Source organism: Physeter macrocephalus, chromosome 18 (assembly GCF_002837175.3).
Source record: "Physeter macrocephalus isolate SW-GA chromosome 18, ASM283717v5, whole genome shotgun sequence".
Classification (NCBI taxonomy): Eukaryota; Metazoa; Chordata; class Mammalia; order Artiodactyla; family Physeteridae; genus Physeter; species Physeter macrocephalus.
In genome coordinates, this window is record NC_041231.1 from 58,695,655 (window position 1) to 58,722,525 (window position 26,871).

At 37.4% G+C, this 26,871-nt stretch overlaps 1 protein-coding gene across 6 annotated transcripts in view; it reads right to left on the bottom strand.

The window, feature by feature from the left end:
- RBMS3 (RNA binding motif single stranded interacting protein 3) overlaps window positions 1-26,871 on the bottom strand; it is a 752,917-nt gene that overhangs the window by 401,886 nt on the left and 324,160 nt on the right. For all 6 annotated transcript variants that reach the window (XM_055079737.1, XM_055079741.1, XM_055079739.1 and 3 more), the window contains exon 4: window positions 11,442-11,533. In XM_055079737.1, the coding sequence (XP_054935712.1) occupies window positions 11,442-11,533 (92 nt within the window). The remainder of the gene's footprint in view (window positions 1-11,441; window positions 11,534-26,871) is intronic.

Below are 26,871 nucleotides of genomic sequence, written 5' to 3' on the forward strand. Positions count from 1 at the left end.
GAAATCAATTACAGGGGAAAAAAAGTAAAAAACACAAACACATGGAGGCTAAACAATACCAATAAAATAATATTAAAATAATATTAAATAAAATATATTAAATATAAAATAAAAATAACCAAGTGATCACTGAAGAAATCAAAGAGGAAATAAACAAATACCTAGAGACAAATGACAATGAAAACACAATGACCCAAAACCTATTGGATGCCGGAAAAGCAGTTCTAAGAGGGAAGTTTATATACAAGCCTACCTCAAGAAACAACAAACATCTCAAATAAACAACCTAACCTTACACCTAAAGCAATCCAATTTGGAAAAGAAGAAGTAAAGCTGTCAATGTTTGCAGATGACATGATACTATGCATAGAGTATCCTAAAGATGCAACCAGAATACAACTAGCGCTAATCAATGAAATTGGTAAAGTGGCAGGATGCAAAATTAATGCACAGAAATCTCTTGTGTTCCTATATACTAATGATGAAAAGTCTGAAAGAGAATTAAGGAAACACTCCCATTAACTATTTCAACATAAAGAATAAAATACCTAGGAATAAACCTACCTAAGGAGACAAAAGACTTGTATGCAGAAAACTATGACACTGATGAAAGAAATTAAAGATGATACAAACAGATGGAGAGATATACCATGTTCTTGGATTGGAAGAATCAACATTTTGAAAATGAATATACTACCCAAAGCAATCTACAGACTGAATGCAATCCCTATCAAACTACCACTGGCATTTTTCACAGAACTAGAACAGAAAATTTCACAATTTGTATTTGTCTTTTGAAACACAAAAGACCCCAAATAGCCAAAGCATATAGCAATACAATCCTACCTCAAGAAACAAGAAACATCTCAAATAAACCATCTAACCTTACACCTAAAGGAACTAGAGAAAGAAGAAGAAACAAAACACAAAGTTAGTAGAAGGAAGGAAATAATAAAGATCAGGGCAGAAATAAATGAAATAGAAACAAAGAAAACAATAGCAAAGATCAATAAAACTAAAAGCTGGTTCTTTGAGAAGATAAAGATAAACCATTAGCCAGACTCATCAAGAAAAAGAGGGAGAGGACTCAAATCAATAAAATTAGAAATGAAAAAAGAGAATTTACAACAGACACCACAGAAATAGAAAGCATCCTAAGACACTACTACAAGCAACTCTATGCCAATAAAATGGACGACCTGGAAGAAATGGACAAATTCTTAGAATGGTATAACCTTCCAAGGCTGAACCAGGAAAAAATAGAATATATGAACAGACCAATCACAAGTAATGAAATTGAAACTGTGATTTAAAATCTTTCAACAAACAAAAGCCCAGGACCAGATGGCTTCACAGGTGAATTCTATCAAACATTTAGAGAAGAGTTAACACCATCTTTCTCAAACTCTTCCAAAAAATTGCAGAGGAAGGAACACTCCCAAACTCATTCTATGAGGCCACCATCACCCTGATACCAAAACCAGACAAAGATTCTACAAACACAGAAAATTACAGACCAATATCACACATGAATATAAATGTAAAAATCCTCAACAAAATACTAGCAAACAGAATTCAACAACACATTAAAAGGATCATACATCATGATCAAGTGGGATTTATCCCGGGGATGCAAGGATTCTTCAATATACACAAATCCATCAATGTGATACACCATATTAACAAATTGAAGAAGAAAAACCATATGATCATCTCAATTGATGCAGAAAAAGCTTTGGACAAAATTCAACACCATTTATGATAAAGACTCTGCAGAAAGTGGACATAGAGGGAACATACCTCAACATAATAAAGGCCATATATGACAAACCCACAGCAAACATCATTCTCAATGGCGAAAAACTGAAAGCATTTCCTCTAAGATCACGAACAAGACAAGGATGTCCACTCTCACCACTATTATTCAACATAGTTTTGGATTTCCTAGCCACAGCAATGAGAGAAGAAAAAGAATAAAAGGAATTCAAATTGGAAAAGAAGAAGCAAAACCGTTACTGTGTGCAGATGACATGATACTATACATAGAGAATCGTAAAGATGCCACCAGAAAACTACTAGAACTAATCAAGGAATTCGGTAAAGTTGCAGGATACAAAATTAATGAACAGAAATCTCTTTCATTCCTATACAGTAATGATGAAAAATCTGAAAGAGAAATTAAGGAAACGCTCCCATTTACCAATGCAACAAAAAGAATAAAATACCTAGGAATAAAAGTACCTAGGGAGAAAAAAGACCTGTAGGCAGGTAACTATAAGACCCTGAAGAAAGAAATTAAAGATGATACAAACAGATGGAGAGATATACCATGTTCCTGGATTGGAAGAATCAACATTTTGAAAATGACTCTACTACCCAAAGCAATCTACAGAACAAAAACAGAAATATACATCCCTGAAACAGGATAGAAAGCCCAGAGATAAACCCACGCACATATGGTCACCTTATTTTTGATAAAGGAGGCAAGATTATATAATGGAGAAAAGACAGTCTCTTCAATAAGTGGTGCTGGGAAAAGTGGACAACTACATTTAAAAGAATGAAATTAGAACACACCCTAACATCATACACACAAATAAACTCAAAATGGGTTAGAGACCTAAATGTAAGACCGGACACTATAAAACTCTTAGAGGAAAACATAGGAAGAACACTCTATGACATAGATCACAGCAAGATCTTTTTTGATCCACCTCCTAGAGTAAAGGAAATGAAAACAAAAATAAACAAATGGGACCTAATGAAACTTCAACGCTTTTGCACAGCAAAGGAAACTACAAACTAAACGAAAAGACAACCCTCAGAATGGGAGAAATATTTGCAAACAAATCAACGGACAAAGGGTTAATCCCCAAAATATATAAACAGCTCATGCAGCTCAATATTAAAAAAACAAACAACCCAAAAATGGGCAGAAGACCTAAACAGACATTTCTGCAAAGAAGACATACAGATGGCCAAGAAGCACATGAAAAGCTGCTCAACATCACTAATTATTAGAGAAATGCAAATCAAAACTACAATGAGGTATCACCTCACACCAGTTAGAATGGGCATCATCAGAAAATCTACAAACAACAAATGCTGGAGAGGATGTGGAGAAAAGGGAACCCTCTTGCACTCTTGGTGGGAATGTAAATTGATACAGCCACCATGGAGAACATTATGGATGTTCATTAAAAAACTAAAAATAGAATTAGCATATGACCCAGCAATCCCATAATTCAAAAAGACACATGCACCCCAATGTTCATTACAGCACTATTTACAATAGCCAGGACATGGAAGCAACCTAAATGCCCACTGACAGACGAATGGTTAAAGATGTGGTACATATATATAATGGAATATTACTCAGCCATAAAAAGGAACAAAATTGAGTCATTTGTAGAGACGTGGATGGATCTAGAGACTGACATACAGAGTGAAGTAAGTCAGAAAGAGAAAAACAAATATCGTATATTAACACAAATATGTGGAACCTAGAAAAATGGTACAGACGAAATGGTTTGCAGGGCAGAAACTGAGACACAGATGTAGAAAACAAACGTATGGACACCAAAGGGGGAAAGTGGCAGGGGTGGTGGTGGGGTGATGAATTGGGAGTTTGGGATTGACGTATATACACTAATATGCATAAAATGGATAACTAATAAGAACCTGCTGTATAAAAAAATAAATAAAATAAAATTCAAAAAAAAAAAAGAAAGAATGATGGAGACCTCCCCAAATCTGAGGAAAGATTTGGATACTCAATTTCATGAAGCTCACAGGTCACCAAACAAAATTACTTAAAAGATCTTCTCTAAGACCATTAAAATGAAACTGTCAAAAATCAAAGACAAAGAGAATCTTAAGAGCAGAAAGAAAAAAGAATCCTGTAATTTACAGGGTAACCCTGATAAGGCTATCGGCAAATTTCTCAGTAAGAATCTTATAGGACAGGAGAGAGAAGGAAAATATATTCAAAGTAGTAAAAGAAATAAAAACCTGCCAGTCAAGAATACTCTACACTGGCAAAGTTGTCTTTTGGAAATGAAAGAGAGATAAATATTTCCTCACAAAATAAAGCTGAGGGAGTTCATCACTACTAGACTTGTCTTTCAATAAATGCACAAAGGGGTTCTTCAAGCTGAAATGAAAGTAGCATGAAAACATATGAATATATACACTGCACTGGTAAAAGCAAGCATATAGTCAAATTTAGAATAATACTATAATATGGTAGTGTGTTAACCACTTCACTCTAGAATAAAAGTTAAAGAACAAAGGTATTAAAAAATCTATATCTATAGTAATTTGTTAACAAATACACCATATAAAAAGAGGTAAATTGTGACACCAAAAATATAAAAGGAAGGGAGAAAAAGTTTTTGTGTGTGAGTGAGGTTAAGTTGTTATCAGGATAAAGCAGACTATCATAAGATATTTTATGTAAGCTTCAAAGCAAAGCAAAACCTACAGTAGATATATAAAAGATAAAGAAAAGGGAATCAAAACATACCACTACAGGTAATCATCAATTCACAAAGGAAGGCAACAAGAGAAGAAGAAAGGAACAAGGGCACTACAAAACAGCTAGAACAATTAATAAGATGACAGTAAGTCCTTACGTATCAATAATTACTATAAATGTACGTGGTTTAAATTCTCTAATCAAAGGGCACAGAGTGGCTGGATGGATTAAAAGACCTAGCTAACTGCTGCCTACAAGAGATTCATTTCAATTTTAAGGACACACATACTCTCAAAGTGCAGGGATGGAAAAATGTATCTGATGCAAGTGAAATCAAAAGAGAACAGGAAAACCTATACTTATGCCAGACAAAGTAAACTTTAAGTCAAAAATAGTAACAGGAGACAAAGAAGGTCATTGTATAATGATAAGTAGGGGTCAATTCATCAAGGATATGTAACAATCATGAATATATATGCATTGACATCAAAGCACCAACATTATATTAAGCAAATCCTAATTTCTGAAGGGAGAAATAGGTACAATACCATAATAGTAGGGGACTATATTATCCCACTTTCAACAACAAATAGATCATCCAGGCAGAAAATCAATAAGGAAACACTGACTTAAAGTATACCTTAGTCCAAATGGACCTAACAGACAAATATAGAACAAATACATTCCATCTGACAGTAGCAGAACACACATTCTTCTCGAGCACACAAGAAACATTCTCTAGGATACGTCAGATAAATAAATAAATCTAAGCAAATTTAAGAAAACTGAAATCATACCAAGTATATTTTTCAACTACAGTGTTATGAAACTAGAAGTCAGTAATGGAAGGAAAACTGAAAAATTCACAAATATGTGGAAATTAAACAACATACTCCTGAAAAAATCAATGGGTCAAAGAAGAAATCAAAAGTAGAATAAAAAAATGTATCTTGAAAAAAACCAGAAGAGAAACACAGCATGCCAAAACTCAATGGATGCAAAAAAGCAGTTCTAAGAGAAGTTTATAGCAATAATAACAAAATACACATCCTTTCATGGCAAACTCTAAACAAATTAGGTATAGGAGGAACATACTTCAACATAATAAAGGTCATATATGACAAGCCCACTGCTAACATCATACTCAATGATAAAGGTTCAAAGTTTTTCCTTTAAGATCAGGAAAAAGACACAGGTGGGTGCACACACCACTATTGTTGAACACAGTGCTGGAAGTCCTAGACAGAGCAATTAGGCAAGAAAAAGAAAAGGCATCCAAATTGGAAAGGAACGAGTAAAACTGTCTTTGTTTGCAGATGATACGATGTTATATATAGAAATCCCTAAGACTCCACTAAAAAACCGTCTGAACTAATAAATGACTTCAGTAAAGTTGCAGGATACAAAATCAACATACAGAAATCAGTTGTTTTTCTATATACTAACAACAAAATAGCTAAAAAATAAGGAAAACAATCCCATTCACATTAGCATCAAAAAGAATGCAATATTTAGGAATAAATAAAATGTATCAATTGACTTTTCCACCCAGTCACAGGAAGCAACATCTTCCATGGTTACTAAAATTTCCCTTGAACAATGCCTCTCTCCTTCGTACATGAAAGCCTTTGAGAAATTTCCTTGTTTGGCTGGTTTACCAGCAGGCCCCACCAATGTAGTGACCCCTGGACACCAAATAGCCTTCTTACTCTCATATACCTGGAAATGATAAAAGCCAAGCAATAAAACCAGAGTAAAAGCAATATTAATATTGTCATAGGCCGAAAGAGTCTGGCTGAGGAAGCCTGGTATGTGCCTCTACATTCAGAAGAGTAGCTTTGATAGACAACATCATGAGGCTAGTGGTTGAACTTCAGAAAAAAAGTCTAGAATATTCTATGGAATAGGTCCTTCCTTCATTAGCTAAAATTCTCCTACTGGAATATAACTGTTAGGACTCCAGAGAGGTGATGCATTTTTAAAAATTAATTGTATGCATACCCATATTTGAAATTACAGAATTTATTTTCCTATATTCATTGATTTTTTAATGATCTCTTCTGATCTCAAAATAAATGATTTTTCCCCCAAAAGAACTATTATTAAGGTCATTGATTTATAAAAAAGAATTCCTTTCCTCTGGTACCAATCTGGTTCGCTACAATGGTTGACATGGTATTATTTTATTATCCTAATGGTTGACACAATATCTTTATATTATTCCCGATGATCTGAAATCCTCTTGGATACTTGGTCTCTTTCGTGATCACTTAACTTTGATTTCTTCTACATATACCACAGTGGGGTGAACCACCGTTAGTGACTGGAATGGCGGTCTTTGTTGTAGACCTGATAAAGCCTTATCTAAAGGCCCTGAGGAGGGGGTGACTCCTTCCCTGTGGGGGCAAAGAGATGTATTCTGTTTTCTCATGCTTGGAATTGACAGAAGGCAAATAAGAAAGAGGCCTGCTAAGCTTGAGGTTACTCAAGGCTTGGCTGGTGATAACTGGTGACTGTAGAGCCATTCCAGAGCCTCCAAATTTACATCCAGAAAAACTCAGTTTCTAAAACTATGCAGCCCTCCAGGGAGGCCACCATGAGACCCTGGGGAATAGTGGGCAAGGAAGACCCATCTGGATGGCAGACCTGGGTGATGCAACTTGTTAACCAAGGAACATCCTACACTGACAAACCAAGAATTCTACTCCTGTCCAGCAGAATTTGATATGTATCAGTATCAGTGATTTCTGTTTGTTTTCCATTCTCTCTATTCCCAAGTGGTGGTTTTCCCTTGGATTCATGCTTCCTGTTGTTTCTCTGTTGTTCTATATTGTGGGAGTACAGACAGATAACTTGTTTTTTAAAGCTATGAGTTGCTAAGCCAAGAGGAGCAGCTGAGTTTGGGTCTGTTGGAGATGATGTCATCCCCAGATGTGATTACAGGGTGAGGCTTTGAGGTGGGCTCCCTTCAGGAAAGAATGAATGCATGTCACCCAAAATGTATAAATGGGAAGAACGGGTTTGTGTATGTTGGAGAGCCAGGGAGATAAATGACTCTTAATTTTCTCTACTCTAGGCCAAGAAGCTAAAATGCTCATCATCCTAGAATCTCTTGCAGCTAAGGGGGAAACCATATGACTCAGTTTTGGCCATTGAGATGTAAACATAAGTTCCTGAGCTAGGATTCTGGAAAAGCTTTTAAAACTTCAGAATCAGCCTTATGATCCTTCAGCCTTTTGCCCTTTTCTTTTTCCTGGCTTAAATGTGGATATAATAAGTGGCACTTCAGAAAAGAACAGGTAAATGTATGGATGAAAGCCACATATAAAGAGTCACAGAGCAGCCTTGACCCTTGATGGCACCCAAAACATTTGCCCTTCATTGCTTATCTACAGCTTTCTTATTAAGGAGTAAAATAAACACCTACAAGGTAAGCTATCGTTAGTTGGTTTTTCTCAGCTCTTTTCCCTTTACGCTTGAGACATATTCCTTAGCAAATGACTATCTTTTAAATCCCCTAAAATTGGCAAGAGTAGCAACAACCAATACTTTTAATCCAGAGCTGTAGCAATCCCAGGAGATAAATCATATGCTGAAAATCCAGAATAAGAGAGAAGTTTTATTCAGTGTTGATTCTCCAACACCTAGCACAGTGCCTGGCACTTAGCAAGCAATAAAAATGCTTGTTGATTGATCCTATTGATTATATTTCTCAGAAAACTTTTTAAATAAAGTAACACTTAAAGCATACATCAGGATTTACAGAAAGTTCAGTAACAAATTTGAATTTAATGCATAACAATATTTATTGAATAATTAACATGTATTAAACTGTAACCTAAACACTATACTAAATTCTTTGTGTTTATTTTTAGTTAATTTCACAGCAGTCCTATAAACTAAGTATTATTATTGGAGAATTTCAGAGGTATTTAAATAAGTTAGACAAGGTCACACAGCCAGGTAGTATGAGAGCCAGGATTCAAGGCCAAGTATATCTCCCTCCAAACCTATGCTCTTAATCGCTATGTATTAATAAAATATTTTAAATCTGCTCTCCCAAAAGAAACATCCTTTGATCCCTAAAAACCCTTTCTGGCAGAACAGCAAGTACATAGAAAATGTCAGTCTGTGTTAATGGTTATACATTATTAATTAATTACCACTTACTGGATGATTTATTAATTCCTCCTGGTTGACAAATCAGTTGAATTTTTCATATGCACACATTGGAGAAAGTTAGCTAAATAAAGTGATTCACTTGGAGCGTTTCATGTTTGCTCCAGGTTGCTATTGGGAACCTCGGTTATTTGTGGCATTTTTGCTCAAAAATCCTGGAGTCATTAAAATCTGGCCCCACAGACTGCATAGCAGGATATTGATAAGAACAAGGATGCAGGCGGCAATTCAGTAGATACTTAAACAGCAAAAAATATAGTGCAAGTTTCCCACACCTTGCAGACTGCAGGTTTATATGATAATAAACAATTATCACCAGGACAAAGGGGAAAAGGCCATGAAATCCAATAGCGCAGTGAGAAATCTACTAATACAGGTGGTCAAGCTTGTTCCATTTCATTGTCAAAGGGAGGCTATTTATTTGCTTCTGAGTAGTTCAATTACAGAGTCATTTACTGCTGAAAGTTTTCCAGTGGGCAGATGTGGATCTACAGCTCTGGGCTTTACATTCAAAATCAGTGAGGAAAAAGGGAATAAGAATCTCCTCCACAGACAGCATAATTGATAAGGTAGAGAGATCTGTAAGCAACTCCAGAAATAAAATAAGTGCCTTTAAGCATCCCAGTTGGAATCTCCTTACTGTGTATAGTGGGCATGGGCAAGGGTCAAGATGCTGACTATAATTAATGATTTTTTAGAAGCTCTTTAAAATAGTTTCCCTTTGATAGTTTTGTCTAGATGAGATGTCAGTGGTTGGTGTGTGTGTGTATGTGAAAAATAAAGAGAAAGAGAGAGAGATTCCTTGTGTACCAAAATGCTCAGAAACAGAGGGAAAATATTCACGATGGATCCTCAGTAGTTATAAAATCAAAGACAACTTTCTTTTCCTCTTGTGCAAGATAAAAGTGGTTTTTATGCAACAAATAACACTGTGTGTGTGTGTGTGTGTGTGTGTGTGTGTGTGTGTGTGTGTGTGTGTGTGTTCTGAGGACATTTGAAACAGTGGAGATTATACAGACTGTAATCATTATTTCTAAACTGCCACAATCTAGCAATTTCCAAAATTTGGCAGTGTATCCATAGACTAGATCAAAGATATGTCAATAACAAGGGTTTTTCTTGAGCATGTTTTTCATCATTTTCTTGTCAATAGGTTCTGCTTTTCAGTTGAAATTCAATTTATATTTTGCATACACCTAACCACTGTAATGTTATCACTTGTTTGTTGGGCATAAGAAGCCACTACGTAAGTGGCCAAGTAACTTGACTCTTGTCAAGAAACCTTTAAACCAAGACATGTATGTAATTCCCTTATTAATTACAAAGATTAACTTCATCAATCTTAGTTCATGACCAAATTCAAAACTTCCAGGCACAATCATGATGAGAAATACACAGCTGAAAGATTTCAAATTCTAATTTATCCCACCTTGAAAAACAATCAAGGAGTCATAAAGGGCAATGAGTCCACCAAAGTAATCTCTACGGGAAGTGACCCACAACAAAAGGTTAACAGATAGGGGAGGTATCAGCTTGCTAGAAGATAACTGAAGATGAAGAAAACCAAATATACCACCTCTAGTTATTGGATGCTGAAATTGGAAAATGTCATCAGAGAATTTTAGCAATGATAATAAAATCCAAATGACCAAAAATTTGACAACTTAGTCAATATAACTCAGCTCTCTGTGGGAATAGTTAAGAGTAAGTGTATACATAAATATGGCATAAAAACATTAGATCAGGATTTCAAGATCTATTGGCTTTTCTACCTAACTTTTGAGAATCCAAAGATCAACACATTCACTGGTAGTAATCAGAAAACTTAAGTTGCATGTGAATAATTAATGGTCCAAAATGACCATTATTTTAAAACAAATAGGTACCAAGCATCACTATGTTATAACTAATTTTTTAAACTTTTTATTTGGAAATAATCGTAGATTTACAGGACGACAGTATAGAGAGGTCCCCTGTACCCTCCACCCAGTTTCCTCAAAGGTTATATCTTACATAATTTTAGTACAATATCAAAACCAGGAAGTTGACATTGTGTGCACAATATGTGTGCATGTCACTTTATCATATGTGTAGATTCTTGTAATTAGCACTGCAATCAGAATACAAAACTATTATAAATGATTTTATTTGTTTTCTTGAATATAAAAATGCATTATAATTTCAGGTAGAAAGTTCCACACTACTTGTTTTACAAAACAATCAAGGCATATTGAAAATTATTAATATTTAGGAAATTATTATCTAAGAAAACTCTATTTATAAAGGCCAAAGTGAAATTCTAGCAATACAGACAACATACATTTGTGTTAAACTTATTTCCCTGCACAGATTAGACCACCCCATCATTCAGCGATTGGCTCTCCGCAGCATGAGAGTGAGTGAGTTTTCAACAAGTAGTTTATCAAAGACATCTTACTGAGAACTGTACTCCTCCAAAACTGTTTACTGGTGAAAGCCCCAGATACACACGTGCGCATACACACACCGCTCTGGTCTGGGGTAAAACAGAGAACTTCATAAGTGCCTTTCAATCACTAATGAGGTTACCATAATAAAGGAGAACATTAATAAATATACACAAAGAATTAATGAAATAAACTAGCCAGATTCTTCCAAGCCAAGTCTATCATGGGGTTTCTTACTTTTCCTAACAAGTAAACATAATCCAAACTGTGGCAAACTCCAATTCGATTCAGCTCATGGCAGTGGAAAAATATAAGATCACAAACGAAAAAAAAGATCAGAATCAAAACACCATTCTTACCTTGGCCATTTGTGCCTGCACGCCATTTGCCTTGAGAGACGCTACCGCTTTCTGTGCAGCTGCCGGACTGTCAAAATCTACAAAACCATACCCTGTGAAAACACAAAGACCCTGGTTAGTACTCACAAATAGCTGCATCTCTGTCACACCAACAGAATGTGTGTTTGTCGTCAAACTTGCACTCATGACCCTGCTTGAACCATAGACCTCAATCTATGGCCCTTAACATGTCAGGAAAGATACCACAATATCATTCAACATAAAATAGTAACTTGCTTATTTTCTAGAGGTTGCTTTTGAGATTGGCTATGTAATCAGCAAGCTGATTTAGACTAATTTGGTGAGTAAGGTAATATATTATTTAACCATGTTCTTTCTTCAGTGGATTTGCTGCAAGAATGAGGAACACAAAATGCTGAAAAATACAGAAAAGTTTATCTCGAAAGTTAATTTTCTAAACCTCAAAAAAACGGATGGTAATAAAAGCCATGACAGAACCAGCATGAAGTTAGTACAAGCAACCTCAACAGTTTCTGGTATTCAGTAGGCATTCAATAAATGCATGTTGATTACATGAATGAATGAAGGTTGTGAATGAGTCCAGGGAGGTTTGAAACTAGTTGCAGTTGATTTCCAAGCTTGTGTTAAGTCATTACAGACCTCGTCTCTCTCAAACATAACATCCTAAATAAACGATTTGACTGTTAAGGAACCTGTGATAAAGAGTGAGTAAATAGATAAATATTCAAGCGTCTTTTAAAAATAAGAAACAAAGACCCATGTCACTTATTTGTTACTTAAGTATAATCTGAAAAGGGTACAAGAGTTGCTTATACTGTTCTCTGATTGTGTGCCTGTGTGTGTGTGTGTGCCTGTGTGCCTGTGTGCGTGTGTGTGTGTGTACACAGTGAGGCCAAAGAAAGAGCCAGTAAAACAGAATAAATGAAAAGGGGATTTTGCATACCCATAAAATAGCTGATATTAGTTCAGGGCTTAGCCTAACAGTAATTTCAGCTGCCAAGAATATTTCAAAATAAAAATGCTCAAGAATGAGTGTTTGGCACTCAGTGCCCACCATACATATCCTGCTCCTCTCCTCAGCTGTCAGGCAGGGATTTGCTCTGCATTCCAATATTTTTCTCATTTAGAAGTTTTGAGGGGAACTGCTAAGGCAAACCTACTAACCATGCACTGTGACCATGCCCCCCCCCCCACTAAAATAACCAAAGAGTGAAAGGGAATTCAATTACCAAGTTGTTTCTTGTAATTAACTTCCCAGCGTGTTAACCTAAAATGAACTTGTTACACATCAGTGTACCATCAAATGCTCTTGAAAAGCTGGGCAGAGAAGCTGGCAAGTTTGTATTTCGAATCCAAAAGGAAGCCTGCTCGGTCAGTATTGCTAATTCCTTTCTTCCCACAAAATTCAAACTATGTGACTAATATGAGTATTACCACCCACTAAGATGAGTAAGATGAGGGAAAAAGCAGAAAGAAAAAGAGGAAAAGGAACAAAATAAATCAAGAAGTAGAGTTAGAGGGAGAGGAAGATGAAACTAAAATGCAGACTTTATCTCCTATGTTCCAGCAACTGCCCTGAGTGGGTGATGTGTTGACACCTGATGAAATGATAATAATGCATGTACTACTGTCCTCATGCCTGTTCACGTATATACATAGAGAAACTGAAGCTTAAGCCAGGTGACAAGACTGGTCCCAAATCACGAGCTGCTTAATCAGTAGAGCCAGGATGTGAAGCAAAGTCCACACAGGCCCTTTCCAAATATACTGTACTATGAACTGCTTTATAATCTTACTTTGCAAACTATTTCTAGGAGCCCCTGAAACCCACCAGAGAGAGGACACAATTCTTGAAAATCCCTTAGACTCTGAGGTTAGCACATGAAATAAAACAATCCCATAAAAGAATTCAACCCAGCTCATTCAGTCAGCACACTTATTCATGGAGTGGTTGAGTTCTCAGCAGAACGGGCTACATGAGGTTTGACAAGGCACCCCTCCCACCTCATGCTTTGGTCAGTCTTCCTCATCTGTTTGCAGGCTCATTCTTTCGTTCAATAAGGAAATTCTATGTCAGGCATTTTGCCAGGTACAGGGTATAGAGTAGTGAAAACAAAAAAAAAACCCACCTCATGCTTTGGTCAGTCTTCCTCATCTGTTTGCAGGCTCATTCTTTCGTTCAATAAGGAAATTCTATGTCAGGCATTTTGCCAGGTACAGGGTATAGAGTAGTGAAAACAAAAAAAAAACCCAGTTCCCACCCTTACGCAGCTTATAGTTGAGTTGGGAGATGGACATAAAACAAATAACCATACAAATGAATCTATAATTACAAATTGGTATGCCTTCCCTGAAAGTAAATGAGATCATATACCACAGAATCTGATGATTGATTGTTCATTATTGAAAGTTTTAAGGAAGCAGTGGCATGGGATGACCTGCGTTTCTTAAAATATCACTCTAGCTGGCTTGTCTTAAAGATGGTATTGGTTTTGGGGGAGGCAGGTAGCAAGAGTGGAATCAGGGAGATAACTTAGGGGCTATTACAGCAATCTGGACAAATGACAGCTGGCCATGAAATGGACAGGATGCAATGGATGGTCTGAGTTACATTCTGGAGGCAGAATTAACAGGACCCAGTGATGGATGGACTGGGTGGGAGTACGGGAGATACAGGCAACAAGGATTACTACTGCTTTTTCAGCATAAGCCAATGGGTGGGTGGAGATGTGATCTATAGAAATGGGGAGCTGGGAGGAGGAACCAACAGGGGAGAGGGAAAATTAAAATATTTGTTTGAGGCATGGTGAGCCACAAATGCCTGTGAGACATCTAAGTAAAAATGTCAAATAGCAGCTGGATATATTAGGCTGGTGCTCAGAAAAGGGAATAAGATTGGAAATATAAACTAGGAGATCAACAGCATAAAGATATGATTTACAGAAACAGAAAAAGACAAAAGTGCCTGGTGTAAGTAGAAACAAAGAGCCTAGGTTTGGAGCCTGAACTTCACCACTGAAGTGTCAGATAGGAAAATGAGATTGCAAAGGAGGCTGAAGGAGAATCAGAGGGAAAGAAGGAAATACAAATGGAATAAGATGTCTCATGGCCAAGGTAAGAAAGTATCCCAAGCAGGAGAGAGAGACTGACGGTGTCAAATGCCACTGAGAGTGAGAGCAAGATGGGAGCTTGAGAGACCCAATGTTTTAGGAGCATGGACTTCTTTATTTAACTAGAGTTGATTTACAATATTGTGTTAGTTTCAGGTGTACAGCTTCAGATTCTTTTCCATTATAGGCCATTACAAGACACTGTAATGCATAGTTCCCTGTGCTATAGATAGGTCTTTGTTGTTTATTTTATATACAGTAGTGTATATCATGGACTTCTTTTCATGCTTGGCTACAGGTCAGTGGAGGCGACTGAAGTCTGCTTGAGTAGTTGAAGAGCAAGACTAAGACAGGGAGGTAAAGAGTGCTTACAGTCTTCTTTGCCATTATGCTGCTGGGAAGGAGAATTAATAGCCAGCTTTAGCTCGAGGGGGATATGAGGTCAAAGGAGCTATTTGTGTTTGTTGGTTGTAAGATAGGAGATGCTATGGTTTTCAACCTTAGCTGCATGCTAGATGCACTTTGGGAGCTAAAAAAATGACCAATGCTCATTTCTCACCCCCAGGAAAATGAAATCAGTCTCTTTGGGAATGTGGCCAAGGTGTTTGCACACACACGTGTGTGTCTATTCCCTGGCTCGTTTCAGTGTGAAGCCAGGGTACAGTACTGCTGAATATTCATTCAAGTTATTCAACAAATATTTATTTGCTGCCCCTACTATGAGATAGATACTGTTCTTGGCACTTTTGAATGTTGATAAGAAAGATCAAGCAGAAGTCAAGAGATTAAAGCTTCAGGAAGATAAGGGGATAATTTATAGGGCAATGTTCCTGAGAAGGTAGAAGTGTGAGGGGTTCTAGAGGCATTTTGCCAGGTACAGGGTATAGAGTAGTGAAAACAAAAAAAAAAACCCAGTTCCCACCCTTACGCAGCTTATAGTTGAGTTGGGAGATGGACATAAAACAAATAACCATACAAATGAATCTATAATTACAAATTGGTATGCCTTCCCTGAAAGTAAATGAGATCATATACCACAGAATCTGATGATTGATTGTTCATTATTGAAAGTTTTAAGGAAGCAGTGGCATGGGATGACCTGCGTTTCTTAAAATATCACTCTAGCTGGCTTGTCTTGAAGATGGTATTGGTTTTGGGGGAGGCAGGTAGCAAGAGTGGAATCAGGGAGATAACTTAGGGGCTATTACAGCAATCTGGACAAATGACAGCTGGCCATGAAATGGACAGGATGCAATGGATGGTCTGAGTTACATTCTGGAGGCAGAATTAACAGGACCCAGTGATGGATGGACTGGGTGGGAGTACGGGAGATACAGGCAACAAGGATTACTACTGCTTTTTCAGCATAAGCCAATGGGTGGGTGGAGATGTGATCTATAGAAATGGGGAGCTGGGAGGAGGAACCAACAGGGGAGAGGGAAAATTAAAATATTTGTTTGAGGCATGGTGAGCCACAAATGCCTGTGAGACATCTAAGTAAAAATGTCAAATAGCAGCTGGATATATTAGGCTGGTGCTCAGAAAAGGGAATAAGATTGGAAATATAAACTAGGAGATCAACAGCATAAAGATATGATTTACAGAAACAGAAAAAGACAAAAGTGCCTGGTGTAAGTAGAAACAAAGAGCCTAGGTTTGGAGCCTGAACTTCACCACTGAAGTGTCAGATAGGAAAATGAGATTGCAAAGGAGGCTGAAGGAGAATCAGAGGGAAAGAAGGAAATACAAATGGAATAAGATGTCTCATGGCCAAGGTAAGAAAGTATCCCAAGCAGGAGAGAGAGACTGACGGTGTCAAATGCCACTGAGAGTGAGAGCAAGATGGGAGCTTGAGAGACCCAATGTTTTAGGAGCATGGACTTCTTTATTTAACTAGAGTTGATTTACAATATTGTGTTAGTTTCAGGTGTACAGCTTCAGATTCTTTTCCATTATAGGCCATTACAAGACACTGTAATGCATAGTTCCCTGTGCTATAGATAGGTCTTTGTTGTTTATTTTATATACAGTAGTGTATATCATGGACTTCTTTTCATGCTTGGCTACAGGTCAGTGGAGGCGACTGAAGTCTGCTTGAGTAGTTGAAGAGCAAGACTAAGACAGGGAGGTAAAGAGTGCTTACAGTCTTCTTTGCCATTATGCTGCTGGGAAGGAGAATTAATAGCCAGCTTTAGCTCGAGGGGGATATGAGGTCAAAGGAGCTATTTGTGTTTGTTGGTTGTAAGATAGGAGATGCTATGGTTTTCAACCTTAGCTGCATGCTAGATGCACTTTGGGAGCTAAAAAAATGACCAATGCTCATTTCTCACCCCCAGGAAAATGAAATCAGTCTCTTTGGGAATGTGGCCAAGGTGTTTGCACACACACGTGTGTGTCTATTCCCTGGCTCGTTTCAGTGTGAAGCCAGGGTACAGTACTGCTGAATATTCATTCAAGTTATTCAACAAATATTTATTTGCTGCCCCTACTATGAGATAGATACTGTTCTTGGCACTTTTGAATGTTGATAAGAAAGATTAAGCAGAAGTCAAGAGATTAAAGCTTCAGGAAGATAAGGGGATAATTTATAGGGCAATGTTCCTGAGAAGGTAGAAGTGTGAGGGGTTCTAGAACATGAATGAAGTGCTGTCCTTTGCTAAAAGAGGGACTTTGCCCTTTGCCCATTGTAACTGGAAGGAAGAAAAAAAAAGCAGTCTCGATTACCAGGTGTTATTTCTTTGTATATCTTTGTTTCTGGGACATAGCCTGAGCTTAATAAACATTTGTCGAAATTAATTGAAACCATGTTTAAAAGATGCTAAGTTACTTCATGGGACTACAGTGGAGATTAACTAATAAAAATGTCTGTTAATACATTTTGACTCTAAAGAATATAAATGCCAAGCAGCCACGGTTCTGGCTTAGCCACGTTGCCACCCAGTGACGCCACCAAGGATTTCATGACTCTCGGCCTCTATGAGAGTGTGGCTTCCTCCATTTTTTTCACTATGCACATCACACAGGATATTACAAAATCAAGATGCTGTTCTCCAGGGCTGAACTCCAATCCAAACAGAAGAAATCCTCGTGAGGGGAGGAGACACCCTGAGCCTTGTCTGAATTGGGGAAGTTATGGGTGAACTTCGAGAAGAGTGTCTTTCCAAAGAGCCATCATGCCAGCAAGGAGAGTGGGTGGCCCCTAGGTACAAAATATCTCCTCTCCTGAAGGATCCTGGGAAGCAAAGTTATAAATAAAGAATCAACGTTTCACTGAGTTCTGTGTTTTTCATACAAACTTACTTTCACCAACTAAAATGAACAAGCAGAGGTAAAATGTCTCAAGCACCGCCCCCCCCCCAAAGAAACACTACAATTCTGGAAATAAACATTGCATTCTTGACTTTTACGTGACAGCATATACTACATCGCAATCAGAAAGGAACAAAATTAAATACGAAGCTGCCCCTAGAGAATAATGATGCCTTTACGAAGGAGTAAAGCAACTCCAATTTGGTTTCAATTTGCTTTCCTTAACTACAAATCATCAAGCCTGGGAACAGAAACCTCTGTACCTACATCTGGTGAGGGGCAGGGTAGGGAGATTAGTTCAGCTCCAGCTAATAATGCTTTATGGTAACTGCTAAAATCCTCCATAAAATGGGACCCATTGGAAACACCAGCCCGAGTGACTGAAAGGCCATTGGTCTTCCTCAATTACATAATTAAGCTTGGCAGCAGGTTCAAATGAATGAAAACTGAATGTCACTGTTTTCTCCGCACACCCCCGTCCTTGTTTTCCTTCCTTGTAAGGGGGATAAGGCCAGCAGTTCTGCAATTAGCGGGAAGCAGAGAGCAGCAAGAAAGAACCATCTCCATGCTAATTAGGTCATTCGCCAAATGCATTCACTCCATTGGCAGAGCTAATCAATAGTTTCCTGAAATGCTTTAAACTTGGTGTGTTAATTTAAAGTTTTGTTATTTTTATTGCACTACAAGCCTGGTGACTTTATAAAAAGAAGAAAAAATATATATATTAAGAAATTATGACAGAGTTCTACAAACAATGGTACTGCCAGAGCGTTTTGTTTTTGTTTTCTTCAGGGTTATCTGTAGGCAGCTTCTCTGTGACCTTTGCCATTCAGCTGGACCCCTGTGTGACAATTCATTTGAATTTTGTTAAAAGTCTCTTTATCATCTTTTTTAAAATTTAATTTTTATTTTACATTGGAGTATAGTTGATTTACAATGTTGTGTTAGTTTCAGGTGTATAGCAAAGTGATTCATTTATACATATACGTATACCCATTTTCTTTCAGATTCTTTTCCCATATAGGTTATTACACAATATTGAGTAGAGCTCCCTGTGCTATACAGCAGGTTCTTGTTGGTTATCTACTTTATACATAGTAGTGTGTGTAGGTTAATCCCAAATGCCTAATTTATCCCTCCCCCACATTTCCCCTTTGGTATCATCTTTATCATCTTTAACAGTTAATTTTATACTTCTGTGTTGCAACTGGATCCTTAAATTCTCTATGTAAACTGCTTACATATTTACCAACTTTGGATGGTTCTTTATGTGAGGGAAATGATACAAACCAGAATTCCTGGTTCAGATGCGTGGTGGCATGAGCTGAATGAAACTCGCTCTCAGAGTGTAATCTCACACGACATTTCATATTTCTGCAGAATGACTGTCATAAAAGCCCACTTGAAACACAGATGGCTTGATGTTAACACCAAACTTCTTTCAAAGACAATCCAGATGTGAGTCAAATACGATTTTTAAACAGAAGTGAACACTTTGTCTAGGAATCACAGGTTCCACTGAAGTGCCACTCAAATATAAACAGCTGAAGATGTTTAAGAATCGCCCTTCCATAAATCCCCCCTCTTTCTACTTAGGCTTAAGAATATTCTGCAGCTGTCATCTGAGCTCAGAGCACGGAGAGAAGGTGGCCTGCAGGAAGGAAAGAGTGATTTGCAGGCTTCCTGGAAGTCTGCTGGACTCAAGGCTGCCTCCAGGCATCTGTATTTCGATTTTTTTGTACATCCCTAAACTGTTGAATGCCTGCCAAATGTCTGCTCTTATTATTGGATTTCCTAGTTCTCTGCATTATGTTGATCAAAGGAGGTAGTTGAAGGACAGCACTGATAAATTCTTTGCTACATGTATGCTTGTAAAACCAAACTAACAAGGAAACCCAATCATTTCTTCAGTATTTCCTTTCGCACTGATGTCCTGTGACCGACCATTACAATGAAGCAAGGATGCCACAATGCAAGAGCCTAACTTACATGGTGTGGAAAAAAAAAAAAAAGGCAAAAGACAAATCCTGCTAGAATGCAGAGGCCAAAGACAAGAGTGCTCATTTTGAGGGAAAAGAATTCAAACCATTAAAATCTGAAATGACCTCCACTTTGAAGCATCTTTGGAAAAAGGATGGAACGGTTTTATACAGAAAAGAACAGCGTCTGTACTTATGCAAAGGGCTGCAGCCTTCAGACACTTAGCAAACGGAGGCAAATAAGGTGGGTAACAGGGTCCACCATACAGGAAACAGATTGCTTCATTCTCTTCCCCTGACTTCTGAGCTTAATTACCTAAACATTCTGATATTCTAGTGCCAGGAACACTAAAATAAGACATTAGTTTTTGAAATAGAATTGACCTGTTATGAGGGGCACTTTTGAACCATGATGTGACTTTCCTATTATTATTATTTAATCTTAATTTTATTTCTTATTTTTAAATTTTTATTACTTTTAAATTGAAATATAGTTGATTTACCATGTTATGTTAGTTTCAGGTGTACAGCAAAGTAATTCAGAATATATATATTCTGCATATATATATATATATATATACACCTTTATAGTTTATTACAGAATACTGAATATAGTTCCCTGTGTTATACAATAAGTCCTTGTTGTTCACCTATTTTATATATAGTAGATTGTATCTGCTAATCCCAAACTCCTAATTTATCCCTCCTCCATCCCTTTCTCCTTTGGTAACTATAAGTTTGTTTTCTATGTCTGTGAGTCTGTTTCTCTTTTGTAAATAAGTTCATTTGTATCCTTTTCTTAGATTCCACATATAAGTGATATCATATGACATTTGTCTTTCTCTGTCTTTCTTCACTTAGTATGATCATCTCTAGGTCCATCCATGTTGCTGCCAATGGCATTATTTCATTCTTTTATTTATTATTATTTTTGTGGTATGTGGGCCTCTCACTGCTGTGGCCTCTCCCGTTGCGGAGAACAGGCCCCGGACACGCAGGCTCAGCGGCCCTGGCCCAAGGGCCCAGCTGCTCCGCGGCATGCGGGATCCTCCCGGACCGGGGCACAAACCCGCGTCCCCTGCATCGGCAGGCGTACTCTCAACCACTGCGTCACCAGGGAAGCCCTCAATCTTTTTTATGGCTGAGTAATAGTCCATTGTATAAAGATGATGTGGTATATATTACTATTACTTAATTTACTAAACATCTACTATGTGCAAAGAAGATAGTGTGTTCGATGCTGCAGGGAAAACCAAGATACTCTGACATGGCCCTTCCTGTCAGGGAGTTCATGGTCTAGTAGGATAGATAAAGACATTTAAATACAGTGGAGGGTCCTCTTATGCATTGGGTTACATCAGTGAGCATATGCAAAATGGCATGTTTTCATTGAGTATAATATGCATGGATGGTTTTGTGTGCACAGCTCTGCTCATCAGAGCTGAATACCTGAGTCAGGTCCCTTCTCATTGAGCAGCATGACTATCCACATTCTACATTTATGTGTGCATTTGTCTATCTTTCTGTTTTCCTGTTTTTGTGCATAATAGAAACGCATTAAGTTAAATACAAAATAGAGGGAGGAATTAGTATCACATAAAAGGTGAAAAGAAAGTGCTAGTGTTCTAAGATAGCAAATATTTCCTCCAGGTGGGGGCAAACTCAGTACATTTTGAGAGCAAATGACAAAAGTGAGGACTAGGGAAAAGAAATTAGGTCCCAAGTGGCATTTCCCTGCAGAATAAGACAATTACAAAAGACAGACGAATTTACGGAGCAACATACTTAGTGGCATGCCGCTTGAAAATGGGACACTTCTTATTCCAGTTATGGTGCACAGTCTTATTAAACCAAACACAAATTCAAAACCCAAAACTCACTTCCCTTCTCACCCTGTTCAAATGATTTTTAAATGAGAGAAAATGCTTCTTTCTACTGAATAAAGTCAAAATTAGGATCAGGATCATTATTTAATGGGCTTAGAGAGATCATTATGCTTTACTGAGATTAAAGAAACTCAATGATTTGTCAAGGTTTTCGACTAAACCAGCCATGATTTTATTATAATATTGTAGAGATTAAGGGAGCAGTCTGCTTGGCTGTAAATGGACAGATTAACCTCTGTGAATCATCTTGCAAAGTTTTCCTTTCCTTTGTTCAAGGACACATATAAAATATATGTCTCATGTGAACCTTTGGTCCTAAGTATCTCTGCCATCAACAGCACTGGGATGTGTAAGTGTATAATGCATTGTGGCCACAGGAGCAGGCCAGGGTATTGATAAAACAATTCCACTGAGTCTGTAAGTATGATGGAAGCAAGCTGTAACTGAATACTCTAATTACAGCTCTGCAATCCTAGCCCACAGTAGGCAAAACTATGGTTTTATTCCTGGGTGCCCATCTTTCCCTCCCTCTCTTTGCTCTGGCCTTACAGGCAGGTAGAACTGTAAACTATTCCTCCATCAGAAGAGCAGAGTTGACGGCATCAGTGTGTGAGGATCAATGGAAGGACAATCTCCCCTGCCCCACCCACCCCCCAAGTACTTTAATCCACACTCACTCAATGCCTCCAGCCAATGGCCTGGAAAGCATGTTTGTATGTAGTCTTACACATCCTTCTACAGTAAAAGACATCTCCTGCCCTATGGCACATTCACCTTTAGAGGGTGGACACTGTAGTGCAACTAGGTAACCACCCAGAAGGATGCATTAAGCAGCTCACTGCAAGAAGGAAGGAAGAGAAAGTGAATCCTACATACAGGTAGCCCTTTGAAGAGGCATGCACCTGTGTGCCTTCGTTTTTGTTACAGTCTACAATCTAGCTAGTCCCTCCACAGACTTGTCAATCCATCTCTATTTCTGTACCAAGCCCTGGGTCCCTTTGAACATTATTTTCCTGGGAAAGGGTTCCATCCATGATTTCCTACTTCCAAATCTTTGACAAAACTCACTTTGAAACCCTCGGGAAGCTTCTGTCTAATAAGTCATGCATTTCCTAACATATACCCATGTTTTACTGGAAACAGTCTTCAGTCATGTATTTATATGCCAAATTCCAAATATTTAAAATAAATGTCCACAAGTACTGTCTCTGTCACTATAAGTGGTGGCTTTGACATCCTCTTGGACCCTAAATTACTACTCTCCAACCCACCTGATATACCAAATACAATTCTAGTTTTGTATTAGAATCTAGAAAACAAAGAAACTTAAGCGTACATGTAGGCAATTGAAAATAACACATTCATGTGATTTAAAAGATTAAAAATAAAATATAAAAATCATGCCAAACAAAACATTATTCAATGAAATGAAATTTCTTTTCTACCTAGACCTTAATGCTCTGGTCCAACTTCCCAAGAAATTGTCCAATGAGTCCGTTTGTGTTCTAACTTAAAAAAACAACTAGAACTAATTCTTGAGCTCTTACTTTTGTATGTATTAGAAGCACTTAGGGATTTATATAGAAATAAAATAATTTCTGCTATTAAAAATCATGAAATGAAAAACATTTGTAAGATTTTGTAAATGGCTCCACAATTGTCCATTTTCCCCTAAAAATAAATAGGAGTGTTGTTTTCTTTTAATTTTAAAAGTCATACAATTTTATTGGAAATTTCAGTTGATATGGAGAAAAATTAGCCATGATGCCACCTCCTAAAGCTAAGTAAATTGTTACCTTATTTTTTCCTTTATTTTTAACCAAAATGGTGCCACTTTATACACACGTTTTTATGTTTTTTTTTCTCTTAATAACACATGTGGCTACATTTCCTGGTCAATAAATGTGGATCTCTAAAATACCATTAATCTCTTATTTTCAGCATCCCAACTGACCAACTCTTTCTTAAAGATTTCTGAGCTCAACATTATGCCTTAGCCAAATGTTTCCTACTTTGCAAAACTGATTTTATTCCAATATTTTGAAAGATTTTTTAAATTAATAAAATAGTAATAGGCAATACTTTCAAAGCCTCCTAGACTTTAGAGAGTGGTTTTTCTTAAGTTTTCTGATTCTTTCAAAGATGTTTCAAAGAAAGACACTTAGGCATTACAAACCAAAGATATCAGAAACCAGTCAAATCAAATTCAAACGATACTCTCCTGAAATATAGGGACTGGAAGCCCGTTTTCTTTCTCATTGCAATTAAGTTGGATCTATCTCAAAGGAATTTTGGAAATATATCAGGATCTTATGAGGCAAAATTACAGCTCTGTGATTCAGAAAGGATGCCAAGAGTTTGAATAGTCATGCCATTATACTCATGACTGCACATTCAATTATAAGTTGAAAGTGAAATCTTTTTCAACAATCAAAGATATGTTTTTCCCAAGGTAATTTGACCGTAATTTGTAAATTGGTACAGTAGCTGATTGCACCAACTCTTTTGAGTACCTCTGATAGCTGGTGATCCATGACTTACAGCTGAGGTCTTTCCTCTTACAGGCAGAGCCTGCTTGAAGAATCCTGGTTGTCTAAAGAAACTAGGATTTCATGATCCTAGAAGATGCTGGTTGAGATGCAATTTAGGGAACAGTGACTAGGATATAAAATGGTCCTAAGTAGGATCAGGACCTGGATCACTAGGGAAGTGGCTCTACAAGCAGAACCCGGAGTGGCCTCTCGTGAGAGGTTTCCTTTATTATTTTTTTTAATTTATTTTTTTTATACAGCAGGTTCTTATTAGTTACCTATATTATACATATTACTGTATATATGTCAATCCCAATCTCCTAATTCATCCCACCACCACCACCCCCTTTCCCCCCTTGGGGTCCATACATTTGTTCTCTTCATCTGTGTCTCTATTTCTCCCTTGTAAACTGGTTCATCTGTACCATTTTTCTAGATTCCACATATATGTGCTAATATATGATATTTGTTTATCTCTTTCTGACATACTTCACTCTGTATGACAGTCTCTAGGACCATCCATCTCTCTACAAATGACCCAATTTCATTCCTTTTTATGGCTGAGTAATATTCCATTGTATATATGTACCACAACTTTTTATCCATTCGTCAATGGACATTTAGGTTGTTTCCATGACCTGGCTATTGTAAATAGTGCTGCAATGAATGTTCGGGTGCATGTGTCTTTTTGAATTATGCTTTTCTCTGGATATATGCCCAGTAGTGGGATTGCTGGGTCATATGGTAATTCTATTTTTAGTTTTTTAAGGAACCTCCATACTGTTCTCCATAGTGGCTGTATCAATTTACATTCCCACTAACAGTGCAAGAGGGTTCCCTTTTCTCCACACCATCTCCAGCTTTGTTGTTTATAGATTTTCTGATGATGCCCATTCTAACTGGTATGAGGTGATACCTCGTTGTAGTTTTCACTTGCATTTCTAATAATTAGTGATGTTGAGCAGCTTTTCATGTGCCTCTTGGCCATCTGTATGTCTTCTTTGGAGAAATGTCTATTTAAGTCTTCTGCCCTTATTTGATTAGGTTTTTTTTTAAAATATTGAGCGGCATGAGCTGTTTATATATTTTGGAGATTAATCCTTTGTCCCTTGATTTGCTTGCAAATATTTTCTCCCATTCTGAGTGTTGTCTTTTCATCTTGTTTAGAGTTTCCTTTTCTGGGCAAAAGCTATTAAGTTTCATTAGGTCCCATTTGTTTATTTTTGTTTTTACTTCCATTACTCTAGGAGGTGGGTCAAAAGATCTTGCTGTATGTATGTCAAAGAGTGTTCTTCCTATGTTTTCCCCTAAGAGTTTTATAGTGTCCAGTCTTACATTTAGGTCTTTAATCCCTTTTGAGTTTATTTTTGTGTATGGTGTTAGGGATTTCATTCTAATTTCATTCTTTTACATGTAGCTGTCCAGTTTTCCCAGCACCACTCATTAAAGAGACTGTCTTTTCTCCATTGTATATCCTTGCCTACTTTGTCATAGATTAGTTGACCATAGGTGCGCAGGTTTATCTCTGGGCTTTCTATCCTGTTTCATTGAACTATATTTCTGTTTTTGTGCCAGTATCATATTGTCTTGATTACTATAGCTTTGTAGTATAGTCCGAAGTCAGGGAGTCTGATTGCTCCAGCTCCATTTTTTTCCCTCAAGATTGCTTTGGTTATTCGGGGTCTTTTCTGTCTCCATACAAATTTTAAGATGTTTTGTTCTAGTTCTGTGAAAAATGCCATTGGTAATTTGACAGAGATTGCACTGAATCTACAGATTGCTTTGGGTAGAGTAGTAATTTTTTTTTTTATTTTTTTTATTTTATTTTTTTTTGCGGTACACAGGCCTCTCACTGTTGTGGCCTCTCCCATTGCGGAGCACAGGCTCCGGACATGCAGGCTCAGTGGCCATGGCTCATGGGCTTAGCCGCTCCGTGGCATGTGGGATCTTCCCGGACCGGGGCACGAACTCGTGTCCCCTGCATCAGCAGGAGGACTCTCAACCACTGCGCCACCAGGGAAGCCCTAGAATAGTAATTTTCACGGTATTGATTCTTCAAACCCAACAACATGGTATATCTCTCCATGTGTTTGTGTCATCTTTGGTTTCTTTCATCAGTGTCTTATACTTTTCTGAGTACAGGTCGTTTACCTGCTTAGGAGGTTTATTCCTAAGTATTTTATTCTTTTGTTGCAGTGATGAATGGGATTGTTTCCTTAACTTCTCTTTCTGATCTTTTATTGTTAGTGCATAAGAATGCAAGAGATTTCTGTGCATTAATTTTGTATCCTGCAACTTTATCAAATTCATTGATTAGATCCAGTAGTTTTCTGGTGGCATCTTTAAGATTCTCTATGTATAGTATCATGTCATCTGCAAACAGTGACACTTTTTTTCTTTTCCAATTTGGATTCCTTTTATTTCTTTTTCTTCTCTGATTGCCGTGGCTAGGACTTCCAAAACTATGTTGAATAATAGTGGTGAGAGTGGACATCCTTGTCTTGTTCCTGATCTTAGAGGAAATGCTTTCAGTTTTTCACCATTGAGAATGATGTTTGCTGTGGGTTTGTCATATATGACCTTTATTATGTTGA